Here is an 18,551-nt window from a genome sequence, read left to right as displayed (position 1 = left end):
AAACACAATGTGTTTACATCATATATGCAAGTGTAATTGAGTTTTATAATAAATAGGAGTAACCCATTCAAATATTTTCTTTTTTAAGCCATAAAATGGAAGTCAGTAATGTTATTTAACCACATAAAAAAGGTTGATTTAGAAACGTGACTCACAAATTGGTCTTTATGTAAGATGCAACATATGTTTTTGAATCACCTCCATATTAGACAAGTGCATCAATATAATCATTTGTTGTTACACTGGTATAAAAAGTCAAAAACTGACATGTATGATGCTTTGTTCATATTTCCAGTAAAAGCTGCAGTATATAAGTCATATAAACAATGTAGTTCTCCAAAGAATATTGTGTGCTGAAACCATTGTTACATGCAGAATAATATAATTTAGAAAATACATTTAGTTGGGATATAGTTAAACAGTTTTTACAAACATTTTTATTTGACAAGCTGCCTGAGTTTGGTCTTATTTATGCACTCATGCCGTCTTTTACCAAACCTGCCTAACTTGTGTATCCTGAACCAGTTATGTTATTAATTCAGAATAGCAAATTAAAACCAGTTAAATCTGATTTATCGAATTGCCCATGGCAGCCATCAGCTCTGCTGTACATTTGTTGCTAAATTTAGGAATTAGAATGGCTTTTTCTTTTGATTTTTAAACAACTATATATGTTTAATCCACTAAAATGTTGATTGTACTTTTCCTGAAGGCACTTCCCTAAGTCATGGTTAGTGTCAGACCGTTCAATTGTAATCTGCAGGTGTCAGAGATGCACTCAGAGGCACAGTGGCAGGAAGCAGATGTTGACAGAAGTAGACAATCAGCACTAAGTCAGCTTGTCTTCTGTTTGTATTTCTTTTAGACTTTTTGTTTGCTGCTATACAGAAATGCGACCATTCTATCTTGTGCGTTAAGGATGGTTAGAGTATGTCGCACAGCTGTGGACTTGTCCGCCCACCTTCCTGAAGAGGTCTTGTTTGAGATTGTCTGCCATAACTGCCGATACACTAGTTACATGTTGATGTCAAAGCCTGCTTTAGCCAAGTGATGTCATCGCCTGCTGTGGCTGTTTCGGTCTGTGATTCACATGAATACAACCAGCTCACATTTTGTTAAAAGGCAAACTGTTCAATGCTTCCATTTATTGTGTCCTGACCCCTTCATCTCCCCTCCTCTTCCAAGCTCATGTACACACATCCAAATTACACATGCAACCTCCACCCTCCGTCATACACCCACCTCCTCTACGTCAGCTGCAGACAGGGGGAGAGGCATATAAAACAGTGAGTGACTTTGGAGGTAAAGCAGAAGAAACATCAGTGATTTCCAAATCTTGTGACCAGCTCAACTATACTTTCTCCTTCGCACTCCTCTGGATCTCCTGCTAGTCTGAGCTGCTCAGACTGTCTTTCTCGAGCACACACACTCATTCACTCACAAACTCCTGCTCCTGTGACTGTTGCTCTGGTCTGTCACCTGCCCCTCTGCTACAGCATGCAGCTCCTGGTGGTGTTAGCAGCTCTCATGGGGGTTCTGTTCAGCGTTAGAGCAGCTGCCGTGCTTCCTGTGGAGGAAAGGAGTCCAATTCATGTGAACAGGGTAAGGAGCTTACTGTTGTTCACTATACAGTAATAATAGAGTTCAAATATTTTGTTAAATCAACCAAAAAAAAAATCTTGTAATATTTCTAATTTGCAGTTGAAATAATTTATATTGATTAATACAGCTTTTAATTCATCCTGTGAGTTCATACCATCTTAAATGTAAAATATCAAAACTAATTCTTGAGCTTCTCAGTAAGATAATAAAGTTATTATTGAAACTGTTTTGAAGAAAGCTGCAAGATATAAGATTGTCAGATTTTCCATGATCTGGTCTCTTTAATATTATGTTTTCTCCTTTTCTGATTTTTGCTCAGGAGCAGACCAAAGAGCGAAAGGAGTTAATCCTGAAACTGGTGTCTGGCTTGTTGGATGGAGCTCTGGATACCAACATGCTGCAGGGGGAAGCAGCACCTGTGGATGTTGAGGAGCCGCTGGAGTCACGTCTGGAGGAGAGGGCGGTCTACAACAGGCTATCACTGCCTCAGCGTGACCGCAAAGCCCCTTGTAAAAACTTCTTCTGGAAAACTTTCACCTCCTGCTAACAGTGCCCCAAACCACCCAGCTCTGTCCTCCTGCCCTCCCAGCTCCACGTGAACTGTAGCAGACCTCAGCTGTACATATCATCTACACCTCAGACATGCAGCATCGATGGACTTCACTGAGACAGTGTGTCTGTTTGAATATTAATTATTTATGTATACAATGTATGTATTAACGTATGTAACCTTTTCTTTCAGGGTCAGTAATAAAGCATGGCTATAACATTTGAGATGCTAATAACAATTAAATAATTTTGAAAATTATTCAGTAAGAAAAAGGTCACATTTTTCACCTGCTTCTACAATATAAATGCAAAGTTGGATTTCATGCAAATATTTTGCCTGTATTTTTATTATGATTTGACCATTTACTGCACTAAAATTGTGGAAAAATTTTTGACTTTGCCATTATTACACAAACATATTTCTAAAGATCCTAAAATCCAGGTTGCAGTTGTTAATGTTACATGGAGGATACACACACAACTGTTCACCGTCTTTATTGAAAAGCAATCATTTTTTTAGTGTTACCGAGGAGGTAACAGCACGTAGTTCATAATCCAGATACCGTAATTATTCTGCCTGTTACTGTGCAATTTTTTGTCTTGTTTATCAACAACAACAACAAAAGTACTTAAAAGTAAAAGCAATATTGCCCCTTGGGTAAGAAAAATAAGATAAAAAGATGAAGAATTAAATCAAAGTAATGATGCCGTGTCTTAATGCTTTACAAGCATAAACGCATATCAATACTTCGATGAGAAGTGCACATTTCTTTGTACATGTTTCATCAGCTGCCAGACGGTGGTCTCGTTTGAGATGCTTCTGTGACTTTTCACAGGTCATTGAACAGGTCAGTGAGAGAAGAAGGAAAATAAATGAGAAGCCCTCGTGCTCACTCAGTGCTGTTACAGTACACGTAGTCAGGACGGTGGAAATCTGCTATACAATAAAAGAGTGAGAAAATGAAATGTTTAAAGATTGCTGGTCAGAAAGGATGTATGTGTTGCTGAGAACCTGACCTCACTGCCTAATAATGAAAGCACAGACATGGCTGCTGTTGCATGTTGAAATAATGAAGAGCTCCCCCTCTGACACTGTTCTCTCAGCAAACAAGATCCTGCACTACCAGCAGCTCACTTCTAAATCAGTCGCACCATAATTACCATGCGCTTTCGGAGCCCAACTGACATGTAGTGTAGGACCACTGTGATATGCATCTTTTTTAACCACTCGCAAAGGTACGTCAAATATTGGCTTTCAAGCCAGCCCGCAGTCCCTATTTAGTGATTGATGGATTTCGTCTGGTAAATTAGTACATGCAAATGAAAGCAAATGAAATGTCCTTCTGTGTGAGTCAGTCCTGATAGTCAGTCAAAAAATGGCCCATCGCAAAACTGAGCAAAATCCAAAAGAACAAGGAACAACAATTTGCATAAAATCATTTATAGCATTAAAAAAATACAACAAAACTTTCTGGCGCTTGATTGATGTATGCTAATTCCTTTAATGGCACTGAGTATTAAAATTAAGCTAACAAATATTCCCCTTGGCTCCCTTGTCACTTTCCATGTGTTGCAGTGAATACTTTAAAAAGATCTTCCCAGATATATAGCAGGCTTCAAATTTAAAATGCAACTTGTGTTCATTTTAATGTTAGTGAGTAGAAAATAGCTTACAGTAAATCAAAATTTAAATAATTAGGTCAGTGCTGTTAGAAGTTATTTAATTAAGCTACAATGTGCCACCAGAATCCACAAAAACCTCAGAGCCGTTTCTCTACACTCTCCTCAGCTGGGTTATTGTTTTATCTTCCTGAACAGAATGAATAATAGACAGATAATGTCTCATAAATGTGCTTGTGCAAAGGTGCAAAGACATGAGTTTACATAAGATCACAGTATGGCTTCAATTACAGGTGGAACACTCTTTTATTGTCATTCTGTACCTGGTAACGAAAAAAGCCTGTCTATGATCCATACTTGTTTGTATTGAAAAACACAATACAAACTCTCCTCTAAACACCATTTGATGGTGAGTTACAATTTTATGAAATTCAAAGCAATGTAATTACACGATTTTCACAGGGAACTCTGCTCTATCACTCCCTTAAATGATGCTGAATAAACAACGGTTCCTTCGGGGCTTGATTGCAGTTCTTTCATTCTTACATGTGTTACAAAAAGAAAGAGAAAGAGAAGACAGCAAAGTTATGCTCAAACAAAAAATGTTTTTGAAGAATAAAGAAAAAAAATTAAACATATAAACATTTCTACTCCTAAAAATGCACCGTCTGATACCAATCAGTGCCTCTGGGGTTGAGATTATTAACACAAAACAATCTGCTATCGGTAAAGGTGCTGTCCACTCTTTGGGCTCAAATGAGCAGGATCAACATCAAAGCTGATGCCTGCAAGCAAAGCATTTTATTGGCTGTCCTTTTGATCTGAAGGGGGAGGAAGAGGAGTACTCCAGCCTAACTGTGTAATTCAAATTTAAATGTGACTTTATATGTGCCGGTGTTCCAAAGTAACAACGACTTAGGTTTTCTTGGTGCTCTTCATAGAAGGGAAAACAACTTCAAAGTAAACCAACCATGGTTACATAAAGGCAGAAAATAGTTGTAAATTTTATGGGAAGTGACTATATATGTGTGAGTCATGGTACATCATAATACACTGTATGATTCATTATCATACATAGTTTTGTAAACATCATCCACAACCATGAATCCATATTGACATGCTGTATGAGAAGGACAGGTGGATATCTAGTAGTTAATGTCAAACTAATTTATCCATGGTGCTGACCTTTGAGGGGAGAGCCAGAGAGTCCAAAATGGAGGAAGCCGTTGTGGGTTTGATGTGTAGCATCACCCAGTTTTACGCTATGTAAGTCTTCTCCATCAGAGTGCTCATTGCTTCACAAGAGAGCAATGGTTGTCAGATAGTTATAAGACAGGTGTCAAGGGTTTGTGAACAAAATACTATATATAATGTAGCCTATCACAAAATATTGTACTGTATTATTTGGTAAATGTACTCAATGTCCTTTCTTTTTAGAGAAAAAAGTTAACAACAAATACATGTTATACTTGGTAATGTTACCTCTAGGTAAGCTGTGTCAGCCTCACTGAATTCTACATGGTCAGTGTGTCTGTCTGTGTTTCACAGGTGGGTCAGAACTCATTTTCATCCCACACTAGTGAAAATTTAGAAGAGGCTGACATCAAAACAGTTCTCTTACCTGGCCTCAATCGGTCCAGACAGGCCAAATTAACACCCAGCGCTCAGCTGATGCTTCTGGGGAAATGTGTGAAGAAGCAGGTTGTGTGGCAGTCCTCCCCGAAAGAACGGCCATGTCCTCTTCACTGCAGAACAAGCACTATTAACAAAAATGACTTTTATGTTCAAAATAATGGGTTTTTTAGAAAATGGAATGGAATGAAATATAGCCTATATATTCAGGTTACTGCAGCTGCTGTATGTTTAATATAATGTTTCATACAAATTCACATTGTAAATATAAAACAACGTAGCCATGTTCCTTTTACATCTGGGCTAAAAATAGACAGGGAAAGTATTCAAACACATTCTGGATTTTTATTTGATTCATTGTGCTTTGTTTCATAAATGAGGACAGAAGTTCGATGTGGTTTGTAGACATGTATTTGTACTTTATTAACCCAGCAAACTGTGGACACAGTGCCTGCAGCATTCTTATTCATCATTGTCAGCCAGGTTCAATTTGTTTAGTTGTGACATTTTAGATAGGTTGTATCCAGAGCACTGAACAAATGCAGTATGGTTGAGTAGTGGAGGCATTCTGAAGTGAAATAAATGTATAAGTAACCATTTTTTAAAATGTTGCTCCAGGGAAAGGACATGCCTGCTTGGAATAATGGACCTGCCTCTCTGTGTATCGTGGCAGGTCTGCATCACTAGATTGAGAGATCATTAGTGCCTTTTCAGAACAGACTCTTCTCTAGTCATTTGAAAGTATTTCCCATCTTCCTGCTGTTGATCAGTTGCTGTTTTTCTATTTTTTAAAACAAGATTTTAAAGATTGTTTTTACTGTACAGTAAAGGTCACTGCATAAAACTGACAATCATATGCTTCAGATTAAGTGAATTATGCTTTTCAAAGGCATCATAACAAGCTACACTGTCAGGAATATGGAGTCTCTGGACCATAGAATGATGCCCATTGTGACTGAGGAAAGTATTACAAAAAAGTGTCTGATTTATTTTTCCCAAAGAGTTGTCCTGTTTGGGAGCATCAGTGGGAATGGAGAGATTGTTTTTCCCCAGCAGGTCCTAATGATGCCTGATGGCTTATTCAGGCACCCGGTGCCAGCACTAAAAGCTGATCATTACAGGGCCTTCTGCTCTTTCAGTGCTAAAGCCGTGGCTCGGAAAATGAGCTGTCACCAGTGTCAGAAAGAGATGCAGCATGCTGGTCACTAGTGACCCAGTTCATTCTGGGTGACATTACTTTGGGAAGCTGGGCAGGTCTGTGGCGTGAAAGTAAAACACTGGTTTTCAAGCATCTATTTAACAATGACATTTAAAAGCTGTAGGTTGCAAACCAAAGGTTACTTTTATTGTAGCAAAAAGTAATAATCTTATCAGTTTAATAGTGATAGGTCTTAAACTGGGGGTTATTAGTGCGCTCTGATGATGACATCCTTGACATTTTCTGCCTTTACAGTGTAATTAGGACTAGCAGTAAAGAATAAATAAAAGTTCAAGACTGTGTAACTAGAGTGCCCTCAGTGACTAGTCTGTGTTGAAACAAGACTCTACAGCCATGCTAACAGTTGTGTGAGGCTGCACTGGGCACAGTGGTGCTTTGAGCAAAATGCTAATGTCAGCCTGTTAAACGCACTTACAAATTACATATTGTTGATATTTAATAAGTATACTGTTTACTACTAAGCAGCAAGGCAAAGTAGCATTTCATAAACAGTAAAGTATAATGTGCACCAGGTTTGCCAGCTTAATTAGCATGCTAATATTAATTAGCACTAAACACAGTGTAGCCCACAATTCTAGCCCACTTTCAGCCTAGATGGCTCTAACCATTTTGATCGTAAATCAACCTAAAACTGCTCAGCAGGTTATTTTATATGCCTGTGGAGATTCTCATTAATTTGGGTCTTGGTACTTTTAAGTCCAAAGTGCTAAAGTGGGCAAGTGCTTGAGCTTCTTGCAGACGTTTCACCTTGCCAGGAAGCTTCTTAGTTGGGAGGTAAAACATCTTCAAGAACCTCAAGCAAGTCCGCTTGTTCACTTTAGCACTTGTGATCAGTTTATGTCCTTGGCTGGACTGAATTAAAACTCTGCAGTTGGCAGCCATAAAGTGTAGCATAGAAACAGTTAATTGCACAATATAAACATGTATTTAATGTCTTATTTTAAAAATAAAAACTTTTCCTCAAACATTTTCATTAAAAAACATTAGACTCAGTTAAGTTATGCAGAAGCAGAGGATTATAAGCGGTGATGCAGAAGCACTGCGGTGCGGAGGTGTAGTTGTAGGCTTCGTTTGGTGACACTTCATAACATTTAATGATTAATTGTTTTGCACTCCATTGGCCAGCTGACACACTGACAACTAATTTCATCGTTTTATCTGTTTTGGCTCCTATGGAAACATGTCCAAGCAAATTATTGGTGTCTCAAGACCAGATTTCAAATCTCAAAATTGGCTTTGAGCTTTAGGACCAATTTCCACATGGATCCTATGATGAGGGAAGCTGTTTGAATACAAAATACAGCTGAGTTTGAAGAAAGAAAAACAACTCAAGCATTCAAGACATATACACTTAGATATAACCATTAACTTTCAGTTGCTGAGTGCTGCTGTGCTTTTCAAATATCTCTTTATTATGTGTTTTAATAAACAGAACACCAGGGATGTGAACAAAAAATAAAATAAAGTATATAAATATAAATAAACTGCTGTGTTATAAGTACTAAACTATCAGAGTAAGTATGATCTATCATAATAAAGCGCTAGGAGTTGCCATTACAGTTCATTAGTTTGACTTTATCGCTGAGTATCAGACTCATGACCAGAAGCCACTCATGTTGATAGTGCTCGTTAGAAGAACGAGCAGTGTGGGAAGAAAGTGTCATAACATGATATTGGCTGTGTTGTTTAAGTACTGTGGTGTATGATGTGTACAATATAGGTCCCCACTCACAAGGGTGACATTCCTGTGATTAGCCACTAGAGCTGTCCTTGTTTGGCTCAGCCTTTGCACTTGTAATAGATTTGTTGCCACAGCAGCAGATGAGGATCTCAAGTAATGTTATTTTCTCCCAGTCTGTAGTGCTGCTTTTGACTATTTTCAGGACAATTGGGCCCTTGTGGGATGCCAATACACCTGATTGCAGTTGCTCTAATAACACAAAATCCCTGTATGTCAAATGGCCTGTCCTCAAAATAAACAAAAATAAAATGATGTGAGTCATTGAGGTTCTAAATGTCACCACAGCATTATGGGTGACAGTGATAGTTTTCGTTTATTAATGGCATGTGAAGTCCTCGCCGCTGCTGACAAGAGAGTCAAGCCATTACTCATATTGGAAATCCATGTTTAAAATGTTCAGGCTGACCATCATTTTTCTCGAGCCTAACAGACCCGAAAATGTTTAATCAGTTATACATGAACTAGCCCACCATTAATATTCCTGCTAGAGTTATTGAGCCATGGCCTGTCAGCAGTATCATTTCATATCAGTGATGTGTTCATGATGAGTTGATGTATTAAGTTATTCATGGCTGATCACTTGTAGCCTCCCCAAAATTCAATAGAGCTGAGCAATATATTTGACTTGTGAAAGTCATGTTAGGTGAGCAAGTTTTCTTTTTTCTTTTAGTTAAAAATTGTCTTTTGGCTTTAAAGTGTAATTAGTTTTGTAAATGAGAGCTGTTTGAGCTGTTTGTGGTGCTGGAGTACCATAATAAAGAAAGGGACTCGGGGATGAGTGCAACACCTGTTTGCCATTTCTCATCATTGCTTTGTCGTACCAATGTCACTGACTGCTTTACTGCCTTATGATAGTTCGCTGAACGGCTAAAGCTGGGGCCTATTTGAATTAGCAAAGAAATGATCGTATCTGTTACCTGTGAAAAAGAGCCATGCTGGGCTAAATTGAAAGAGTAATGAGCCTGACATCAAGAATGAAATCCAGCACAAAAAGGCTCAACATCAATTCATCTGGCGCCATTCTTGATCATTATCAACGGGAGATGCTGGGAACCAGGGCGAATAAGAAATTATAAACTGATCATATGGATTTGGAATTTTAGACACTTTGCAGTAAGTGCACCTAAGGCCGTCTTACAACAATATGCAGCCATTACAACTGTTTAACCATCCTTAAATGCAGCTCTCGATGGACAAAAAGCATGCATGAAGTGAGTCTTTAGCGAGAAAATACTATGAGACATTTCCAGGTGTATATTTTACTGTGTTTTCTGCACCTACGCACAATGAACGACAACAATGACGCTGTTAATGGGAATTTTAAACTGAAAACCCTTCTCTCCTCAGAGCAAAGAGAAACGTTAATATATTGACAGCATTCCATCAATTTTGTTTGTTTAGCTTGAAAACGTCTGGCCTCGAGGCTCAAATCAAGGCATCAACAGAGCAAGTCCTTGGAGCAGCTAGGACAACAGAAGCAACAATATTTGAACCCTTTTTTATTGTATTTTTTTGAGCATTAAATATGAATGTTTCTTATAGAAAAAAAAGCTGTTGGTCTATCTGACTTGAAATCAGACAGTGACAGGTGAGTGAATGAGCCCCTGACAGAAAGAGACATCTTGGCCTTGGCTGCTGTAAAACAGTTTTTTTTTCTAGCAGATAGTGAGTTGCAAATCTGCATAACTACAGTGGACGAGGAAATTACAGTGGATTAACTCTACATTGTTCATCAGTGTTCAACTCAAGTGACACATCCCCACATATTCAGGTCCTTAATTACAGTTGTGGGTGGTTGAGACTGCTGTGACCACAGCCCGTGGAAAGGACAAAGAGGATGAGTGTGAGGATGAAGATGGCAGAGGGATGTCATAGTGAGGATAAATATACTCCTGAAGTGTGCTAGTATGTCTGGGACTATAATTTGTTTCTAGTACAAAATGTTCAGAGAAATACAGAATCAGGGAAAAATTGCGCTAGAAGCTTGTTGAGGTCACCCCTCAGGACCAGCAAAGAGCTGTGTAAATTGTGTAAAATGGGGTGGAAAAAAGGAAGAAATTCTCCCTCCTTCTTTCCAGCATCCAACATGACATTGACTTGACGCTCTCTCCCTGGATCTCCATCAATGCCAGGTACAAACAGCCAGTGTCCTTTGAATTGATCTCAAGTGGCCCTTTCTTTATTTAATGACTGGCTGACTTCGTATAAGGAAGCACTTCATTACTGCATGGTACAGCGAGCAGGTGAAACATTGCTGTGAGGACAGCGTCTGTCTTGCCCGCATGGACATTCAAGATTTGATCATGATTAAATCAAAACGGTCTGTGCTTTGTGTTCCTGCACGTCTTCAGTGCATGCACAGTTCTGTGAGTGTGAGTAGGTTACCTACAGTGCATGTACAAACACACCACAGATTTTAGTCAATGTCTCGCAAATATGCTTTGTTCATGATGTACATGTACAATACCAATATTCGTATGCATGTTGAAGCCTTTATAAAAAATGTTTGTGCTTTGAAGACAGGATTCGGTAACTTAAATTGCCCCTAAGCCTTTCAGGTAACACAAGACATATCTACACAAATGCAAATGCAAAGTCTTCAGTCTAACAGCAAAAAATGATCTGCTGAAGATAAAACTGGCAAACAAACTCTAGTTAAGACTCTAATGCAAACAATTTTCTGAGTGACAAACTTTTTGAAAGAGACAAGCGACAGCAGGTTTTTCCATTCATTTACCACAGAAAAGCAGGTATTAGAGAACTTCCCTTTATAAATGGAAATGGAATATTCAGATTTGAATTGCAAAATGAATGAGCTCCTTACAAATGTAAATCAGAAAATGTCCTCACATCCCCCATTTGCCCAGCATTCAGGATTCAGGAAATTTAACCTCTAATGTGCTAATTGTACTCTTCATCCATTTTTAACTCTGTTATTGAATACTGTGTCCAGCCCACAGCAAGCTGCAAAATAAAAAAAGAAAGGTTTTTCACATTTTAAATTATGACCTAAGGGTGAGAAAGGTGTGACTTTAGGGTGTGAAAAGTTTATAAAGCTGAAAGGGTGCAGGTGTCATTTTAGAGGGATGTTAATTTTTATATGTCAGAACAGGCTGCACTGTGGATCCACCAAGAACATTTTTTGTCTTTAGCCAAGGTAACTAAGCTATATTATGAAGGATTGGCTGTCTTGCATCTTCTAAATTACTACAGCTATGGTATTTCATTGCCAATCACTGCACTGACATTTACATGGCAACTGCTTTCAGCAAGGGAAATTCAGTTGCAGCAAGCATTCAGTATTTTGGGGTAAACAACAGGGTATTAGGTGGGTATTTGGTATTATTTTGTCCAAACCCTTTCAATCAGATCATTTTGTAATTAGAAAATATACTGTAGGTTCTGGCTCATTTATTACCTCAGAACTTACCTCTCTCTCTCTATATATATATATATATATACGTATATATATAGAGAGAGAGAACCCCGGTCAGGGTGTGGTCAATATCCAGCCTGGGTCCTTAGGCAAGGCCCTTAATGCTACCTGCCTACCTCATTGGTATTGAGAGTTGGAAAAATAAGAGTAACACCGGCTCAGACGTCACCTGGGTCAGGTGGTGATGAACCAGGGCAACCTGATGAAAAGTGGACTACTGGAACAAGATATAAGAACAGGGAACTATTGGAATGCTACTATACAAGTAACCTCAGCGAGAGCGGTTACATACAGAGGATGTGGGACCTATTGATACTCGGGCAACCTGATGAAAAGTGGACTACTGGAACAAGATATAAGAACAGGGAACTATTGGAATGCTACTATACAAGTAACCTCAGCGAGAGCGGTTACATACAGAGGATGTGGGACCTATTGATACTCTGAAACCCAACATCTAGACTAACATCAAAACAACTAGTAGCTCAGTGCTCTAACGTCCGCAAGAAGCACCCGCTATCACAACTAGAGATTGACAAGGTACAACACGAATGACCCAGCAAGGGGGAGCCAGGATGCAGGCCAGGGGGGAGATATCATCCCCCCCCCTCAATCGGAGATTGGGTACCAAGCCCCAATAACAAGCCCAGATGAGCTTAAGTCAAGAGCAGCTGACCTGAGATTGAAGATCACAAACAAGATGGACACCAGGCCGGTTACCAAGACTAAGTGAAGTGCCTTCTGAAAGTCTACTAGTGGATGTGAATTCAGCACATAAACAATCCCTACTACGACTATCACTGAGACCAACAAGCTCACAGCAACCGTCATCCTTGAGATGCTTGGCTATAAGTTCAACAAAGACCATAAGGAGTAGTATCCTCCATGGAGAATGAGGCTGGAGACCAAGGCTGGAGGTCCCAAAGTCAAAATTAGATACACCTCCAAAGGTGGTTGAGAATGACCAAGCTAAGATCCTGTGGGACTTCCAGATACAAACTGACAAACTGGTAATGGCCAACCAACCGGACATAGTAGTGGTGGACAAACAGAAGAAGAAGGCCGTAGTGATAAATGTAGCAATTCCAAGCGATAGCAACATCAGGAAGAAGGAACGCGAGAAGAGAAATACCAAGGGCTGAAAGAAGAGCTAGAAAAGATGTGGAAGGTTGGTAATAGGAACATTGGGGGCTGTGACCCCCAAACTGGGAGAGTGGCTCCAACAGATCCCAGGAACAACATCTGAGATCTCTGTCCAGAAGAGTGCAGTCCTAGGAACAGCTAAGATACTGCGCAGGACCCTCAAGCTCCCAGGGCTCTGGTAGAGGACCTGAGCTTGAAGGAAGGAATAAGACTGCCCCGAAGTGGGGGGGGATTTTTTTTTTTTTAAATGTGTAATGTTTAAAAGTTTTTTTGTTTTTTTTTTCCAAACCTGCTCTTCACACTTCACATTAAAGAAAAACCTAAAAGTAAACACATAGCTGCTGATTGGTCGTAGAAATTAACTGTCTGAGCAAAGTAATCAGGTTGTGTTAATGAAAAAGTGTAAAATAAGTCTGTTTTGAAGAAGTAATTTGCTAGTGTCATTGTCCACAATAAACTAGATAGAAGTGGTCTATTATCATTTTTGATTTGGAGTTGTTATATGACTGTTCGTACAAATGTGCAGGTAAAATATATAAGGAGCAGGTTTCAACTCAAAGGGTCCTGAGTTTCTTCAAATTTGATTTTTCAAGTTTGCAGGTGCAGTAGCCTAAATCTGTGAGAGGTGACCAAAATGTTAGAACAGTCTGCCACCCCTTTTTAAAACAGTACATATCCTTTCATGAGGGAGTTTAAAGAAGATCTCACTGTACCAAAGAGAAACACTAGGAGGAATATCTTTAAATCAAAAGTACAAAATTCACCTGGGGCCAAAAAGTTGTCAGAAGGGTCACAGTGTTATGAGTCGTGATACAGCGCTTAGGGTGAGCCTGAGAAATAAAAGCCCAGGATTCAGTTCAGTTCAGTTTTATTTCTAAAGTGCCAAATAACAACAAAAGTCATCTCAGGACACTTTACAAAGTAATATCTAGACCTTACTCTTATTAATATTTTTATAGAGGAAATAGACATTATAGAGGACCATTCACTATTTTCACCTTTAAGCTCCATGGCATAGTCATTATTAATTGTTGGGGGTTTTTATATATATGTTTTTTTAAGACTTATCCGGTTAGATTTTTTAGGAATACTTTGTTCAGTGTCAAAGGGTGTCATTTCTGCTGGTACAACAAATGTGAGTATGAAAGCCTGAGTGGCAGCTGGATGATATCCAAGAGGAGAACATCTGTTGGCAGCCACAGAGGCATCCCACCAGCTCATAATCAGTCAGAAAGGAAAAGGTTATGGCACCAATTCAAAAGAATATCATAGGAGAGGTCATTTAGAAAGGGAAATTAACATTGATGTTTAGGTGGATAATTACTGTAATTCACTTCAGCGCCAGCCATTAGTGCTTTAGTGTTAGAGGAATTAGGGGCTGGCTATTATGAACTTACTTATTGTACAACTGTCACTGGTTGAAAGGCCCCATCACTTCTGAGGGACACAAATATCCATATTCCATCAAAACAGATGGCATGAATTGTTTGCAATTCATTTACAATGACGTTTGACCTCAAAGCATTTAGCACAGTGCAGATGTACATATGTACAATAAAATAAAATATTAACTAGTTTAATTCACCAGGAGACTATCTTGATAGTTTGTATGTTCTCCTTGTGCCTGTGTGGGTTCTCTCTGGGTACTCTGGCTTCCTTCCACAGTCCAAAGAATTGCAGCCTAGGTTGTTGGCGACTTAAATTTCCTGTAGGAGTGAGTGTGTGTGATTGTCTGTCTCTAAGTATCAGCCCTGTGATAGACTGGCGACCTGTACAGGGTGGACCCCGCCTCTTGTCCACTGTCAGCTGGGACTGACCCTCTTCAGGATAAGCGGTTTAGATAATGGATGGATGGTTGGACTATCTTGATATGCTGTTGACATTTTTCATCCCTGCTACTGTAGTTGGGGGCAAACAAAAGGGGCTGAGCTGGTAGAAACGGGGTAGCCTATGATGTATTTGTATTTATTTATTAGTCTTTTATTTAACAGCCTCACTGCCTTGCAATCATGAGAGGTCTGAAATCATTAGTCTGGTCTGATCAGCATCACTGTCTTAAATAGTTTATAGTTTATTTGTTTCAGCAGTGAAGATGGCATAGTCATTATTAATTGTTGGGGGTTTTTATATATATGTTTTTTTAAGACTTATCCGGTTAGATTTTTTAGGAATACTTTGTTCAGTGTCAAAGGGTGTCATTTCTGCTGGTACAACAAATGTGAGTATGAAAGCCTGAGTGGCAGCTGGATGATATCCAAGAGGAGAACATCTGTTGGCAGCCACAGAGGCATCCCACCAGCTCATAATCAGTCAGAAAGGAAAAGGTTATGGCACCAATTCAAAAGAATATCATAGGAGAGGTCATTTAGAAAGGGAAATTAACATTGATGTTTAGGTGGATAATTACTGTAATTCACTTCAGCGCCAGCCATTAGTGCTTTAGTGTTAGAGGAATTAGGGGCTGGCTATTATGAACTTACTTATTGTACAACTGTCACTGGTTGAAAGGCCCCATCACTTCTGAGGAACACAAATATCCATATTCCATCAAAACAGATGGCATGAATTGTTTGCAATTCATTTACAATGACGTTTGACCTCAAAGCATTTAGCACAGTGCAGATGTACATATGTACAATAAAATAAAATATTAACTAGTTTAATTCACCAGGAGACTATCTTGATAGTTTGTATGTTCTCCTTGTGCCTGTGTGGGTTCTCTCTGGGTACTCTGGCTTCCTTCCACAGTCCAAAGAATTGCAGCCTAGGTTGTTGGCGACTTAAATTTCCTGTAGGAGTGAGTGTGTGTGATTGTCTGTCTCTAAGTATCAGCCCTGTGATAGACTGGCGACCTGTACAGGGTGGACCCCGCCTCTTGTCCACTGTCAGCTGGGACTGACCCTCTTCAGGATAAGCGGTTTAGATAATGGATGGATGGTTGGACTATCTTGATATGCTGTTGACATTTTTCATCCCTGCTACTGTAGTTGGGGGCAAACAAAAGGGGCTGAGCTGGTAGAAACGGGGTAGCCTATGATGTATTTGTATTTATTTATTAGTCTTTTATTTAACAGCCTCACTGCCTTGCAATTATGAGAGGTCTGAAATCATTAGTCTGGTCTGATCAGCATCACTGTCTTAAATAGTTTATAGTTTATTTGTTTCAGCAGTGAAGTGTGACACAGCTGATCTCCATTTTATAACTATATTATAATTTTCATTTTTAAAAATTATAAAATTAAAATGAAAAAAGTGGCATGGTGGTGCAGTGATTAGCACTGTTGCCTGACAGCAAGAAGGTTCTGGGTTCAAACCTCACAGCCAAACAGACCTTTCTGTGTGGAGTTTGCATGTTCTCCCTGTGCCTACGTGGGTTCTCTCCTGGTACTCCGGCTTCCTCCCACAGTCCAAAGACATACAGGTTACTGTAGGTTGACTGGTGACTCTAAATTGCCTGTAGGTGTGAGTGTGAGTGTCTCTGTGTGTCAGCATTGTACTAGATTGCTGACCTGTTCAGTGTGAACCTCACCTCTCGCCCAGTGTCAACTGGAATTGGCTCACAGTTAAATTAAAATAAATATATTTTGCCAATGAAATGTGACAAAAAAGAAAACTTAAAAAAAAATTTGATATAGACAATCAGTTTATGTCTTCCTGCGTTTTGTTGAATGACTTTAAGTAAATAGTAATTAGTATTGTTTAGCTGGCTATCATTTCCTACTTGTAAAAATTGATTTTGAGGTGATAAGATACAGTGCCTTGCGAAAGTATTCGGCCCCCTTGAACTTTGCGACCTTTTGCCACATTTCAGGCTTCAAACATAAAGATATAAACCTGTAATTTTTTGTGAAGAATCAACAACAAGTGGGACACAATCATGAAGTGGAACGAAATTTATTGGATATGTCAAACTTTTTTAACAAATAAAAAAACTGAAAAATTGGGCGTGCAAAATTATTCAGCCCCCTTAAGTTAATACTTTGTAGCGCCACCTTTTGCTGCGATTACAGCTGTAAGTCGCTTGGGGTATGTCTCTATCAGTTTTGCACATCGAGAGACTGAAATTTTTGCCCATGCCTCCTTGCAAAACAGCTCGAGCTCAGTGAGGTTGGATGGAGAGCATTTGTGAACAGCAGTTTTCAGTTCTTTCCACAGATTCACGATTGGATTCAGGTCTGGACTTTGACTTGGCCATTCTAACACCTGGATATGTTTAGTTTTGAACCATTCCATTGTAGATTTTGCTTTATGTTTTGGATCAGTGTCTTGTTGGAAGACAAATCTCCGCCCCAGTCTCAGGTCTTTTGCAGACTCCATCAGGTTTCCTTCCAGAATGGTCCTGTATTTGGCTCCATCCATCTTCCCATCAATTTTAACCATCTTCCCGGTCCCTGCTGAAGAAAAGCAGGCCCAAACCAGGATGCTGCCACCACCATGTTTGACAGTGGGGATGGTGTGTTCAGGGTGATGAGCTGTGTTGCTTTTACGCCAAACATAACGTTTTGCATTGTTGCCAAAAAGTTCGATTTTGGTTTCATCTGACCAGAGCACCTTCTTCCACATGTTTGGTGTGTCTCCCAGGTGGCTTGTGGCAAACTTTAAACGACACTTTTTATGGATATCTTTAAGAAATGGCTTTCTTCTTGCCACTCTTCCATAAAGGCCAGATTTGTGCAGTATACGACTGATTGTTGTCCTATGGACAGAGTCTCCCACCTCAGCTGTAGATCTCTGCAGTTCATCCAGAGTGATCATGGGCCTCTTGGCTGCATCTCTGATCAGTCTTCTCCTTGTATGAGCTGAAAGTTTAGAGGGACGGCCAGGTCTTGGTAGATTTGCAGTGGTCTGATACTCCTTCCATTTCAATATTATCGCTTGCACAGTGCTCCTTGGGATGTTTAAAGCTTGGGAAATCTTTTTGTATCCAAATCCGGCTTTAAACTTCTCCACAACAGTATCTCGGACCTGCCTGGTGTGTTCCTTGTTCTTCATGATGCTCTCTGCGCTTTAAACAGACCTCTGAGACTATCACAGTGCAGGTGCATTTATACGGAGACTTGATTACACACAGGTGGATTCTATTTATCATCATTAGTCATTTAGGTCAACATTGGATCATTCAGAGATCCTCACTGAACTTCTGGAGAGAGTTTGCTGCACTGAAAGTAAAGGGGCTGAATAATTTTGCACGCCCAATTATTCAGTTTTTTATTTGTTAAAAAAGTTTGAAATATCCAATAAATTTCATTCCACTTCATGATTGTGTCCCACTTGTTGTTGATTCTTCACAAAAAATTACAGTTTTATATCTTTATGTTTGAAGCCTGAAATGTGGCAAAAGGTCGCAAAGTTCAAGGGGGCCGAATACTTTCGCAAGGCACTGTAAAAATTACTGCAGGTAGTGCAATGTAGGCCTAACTTCACAAAGGTTTATTCAGCTACTGTACAATGCTGACAAAATACTAAAGTACAGCTAAAGCTTATATATGTAAGGCTCCTGACAAAGGATCTCCCAGTTCTCCCAGGTCATTTTTCACAGAAACACCTTTTTATATTACAGTCCACACCAACAACACAGTAGTTTTGGAAAATAACTAAGTACATTTACT

General features: G+C 39.3%; 2 protein-coding genes across 2 annotated transcripts in view; both read left to right on the top strand.

Annotated features, from left to right (window-relative positions):
* Positions 1-1,315: 1,315 nt before the first annotated feature.
* On the top strand, positions 1,316-2,762 carry sst6.1 (somatostatin family member 6.1). The gene is made up of 2 exons (XM_020619577.1): positions 1,316-1,602; positions 1,922-2,762. The coding sequence occupies exons 1-2, from the start codon at positions 1,498-1,500 to the stop codon at positions 2,147-2,149; spliced, it is 333 nt and encodes a 110-aa protein (XP_020475233.1). The 5' UTR covers positions 1,316-1,497; the 3' UTR covers positions 2,150-2,762.
* Positions 2,763-4,945: 2,183 nt separating this feature from the next.
* Positions 4,946-18,551, top strand: part of masp2 (MBL associated serine protease 2) — a 20,693-nt gene continuing 7,087 nt past the window's right edge. The window contains exons 1-2 of the mRNA XM_020615566.1: positions 4,946-4,999; positions 5,320-5,472. Coding sequence (XP_020471222.1) covers positions 4,946-4,999; positions 5,320-5,472 — 207 coding nt within the window. The remainder of the gene's footprint in view (positions 5,000-5,319; positions 5,473-18,551) is intronic.

Source organism: Monopterus albus, unplaced genomic scaffold, assembly GCF_001952655.1.
Source record: "Monopterus albus unplaced genomic scaffold, M_albus_1.0 scaffold6.1, whole genome shotgun sequence".
In the NCBI taxonomy this organism is placed as follows: domain Eukaryota; kingdom Metazoa; phylum Chordata; class Actinopteri; order Synbranchiformes; family Synbranchidae; genus Monopterus; species Monopterus albus.
This window is presented reverse-complemented; position numbering and strand designations above follow the sequence as displayed.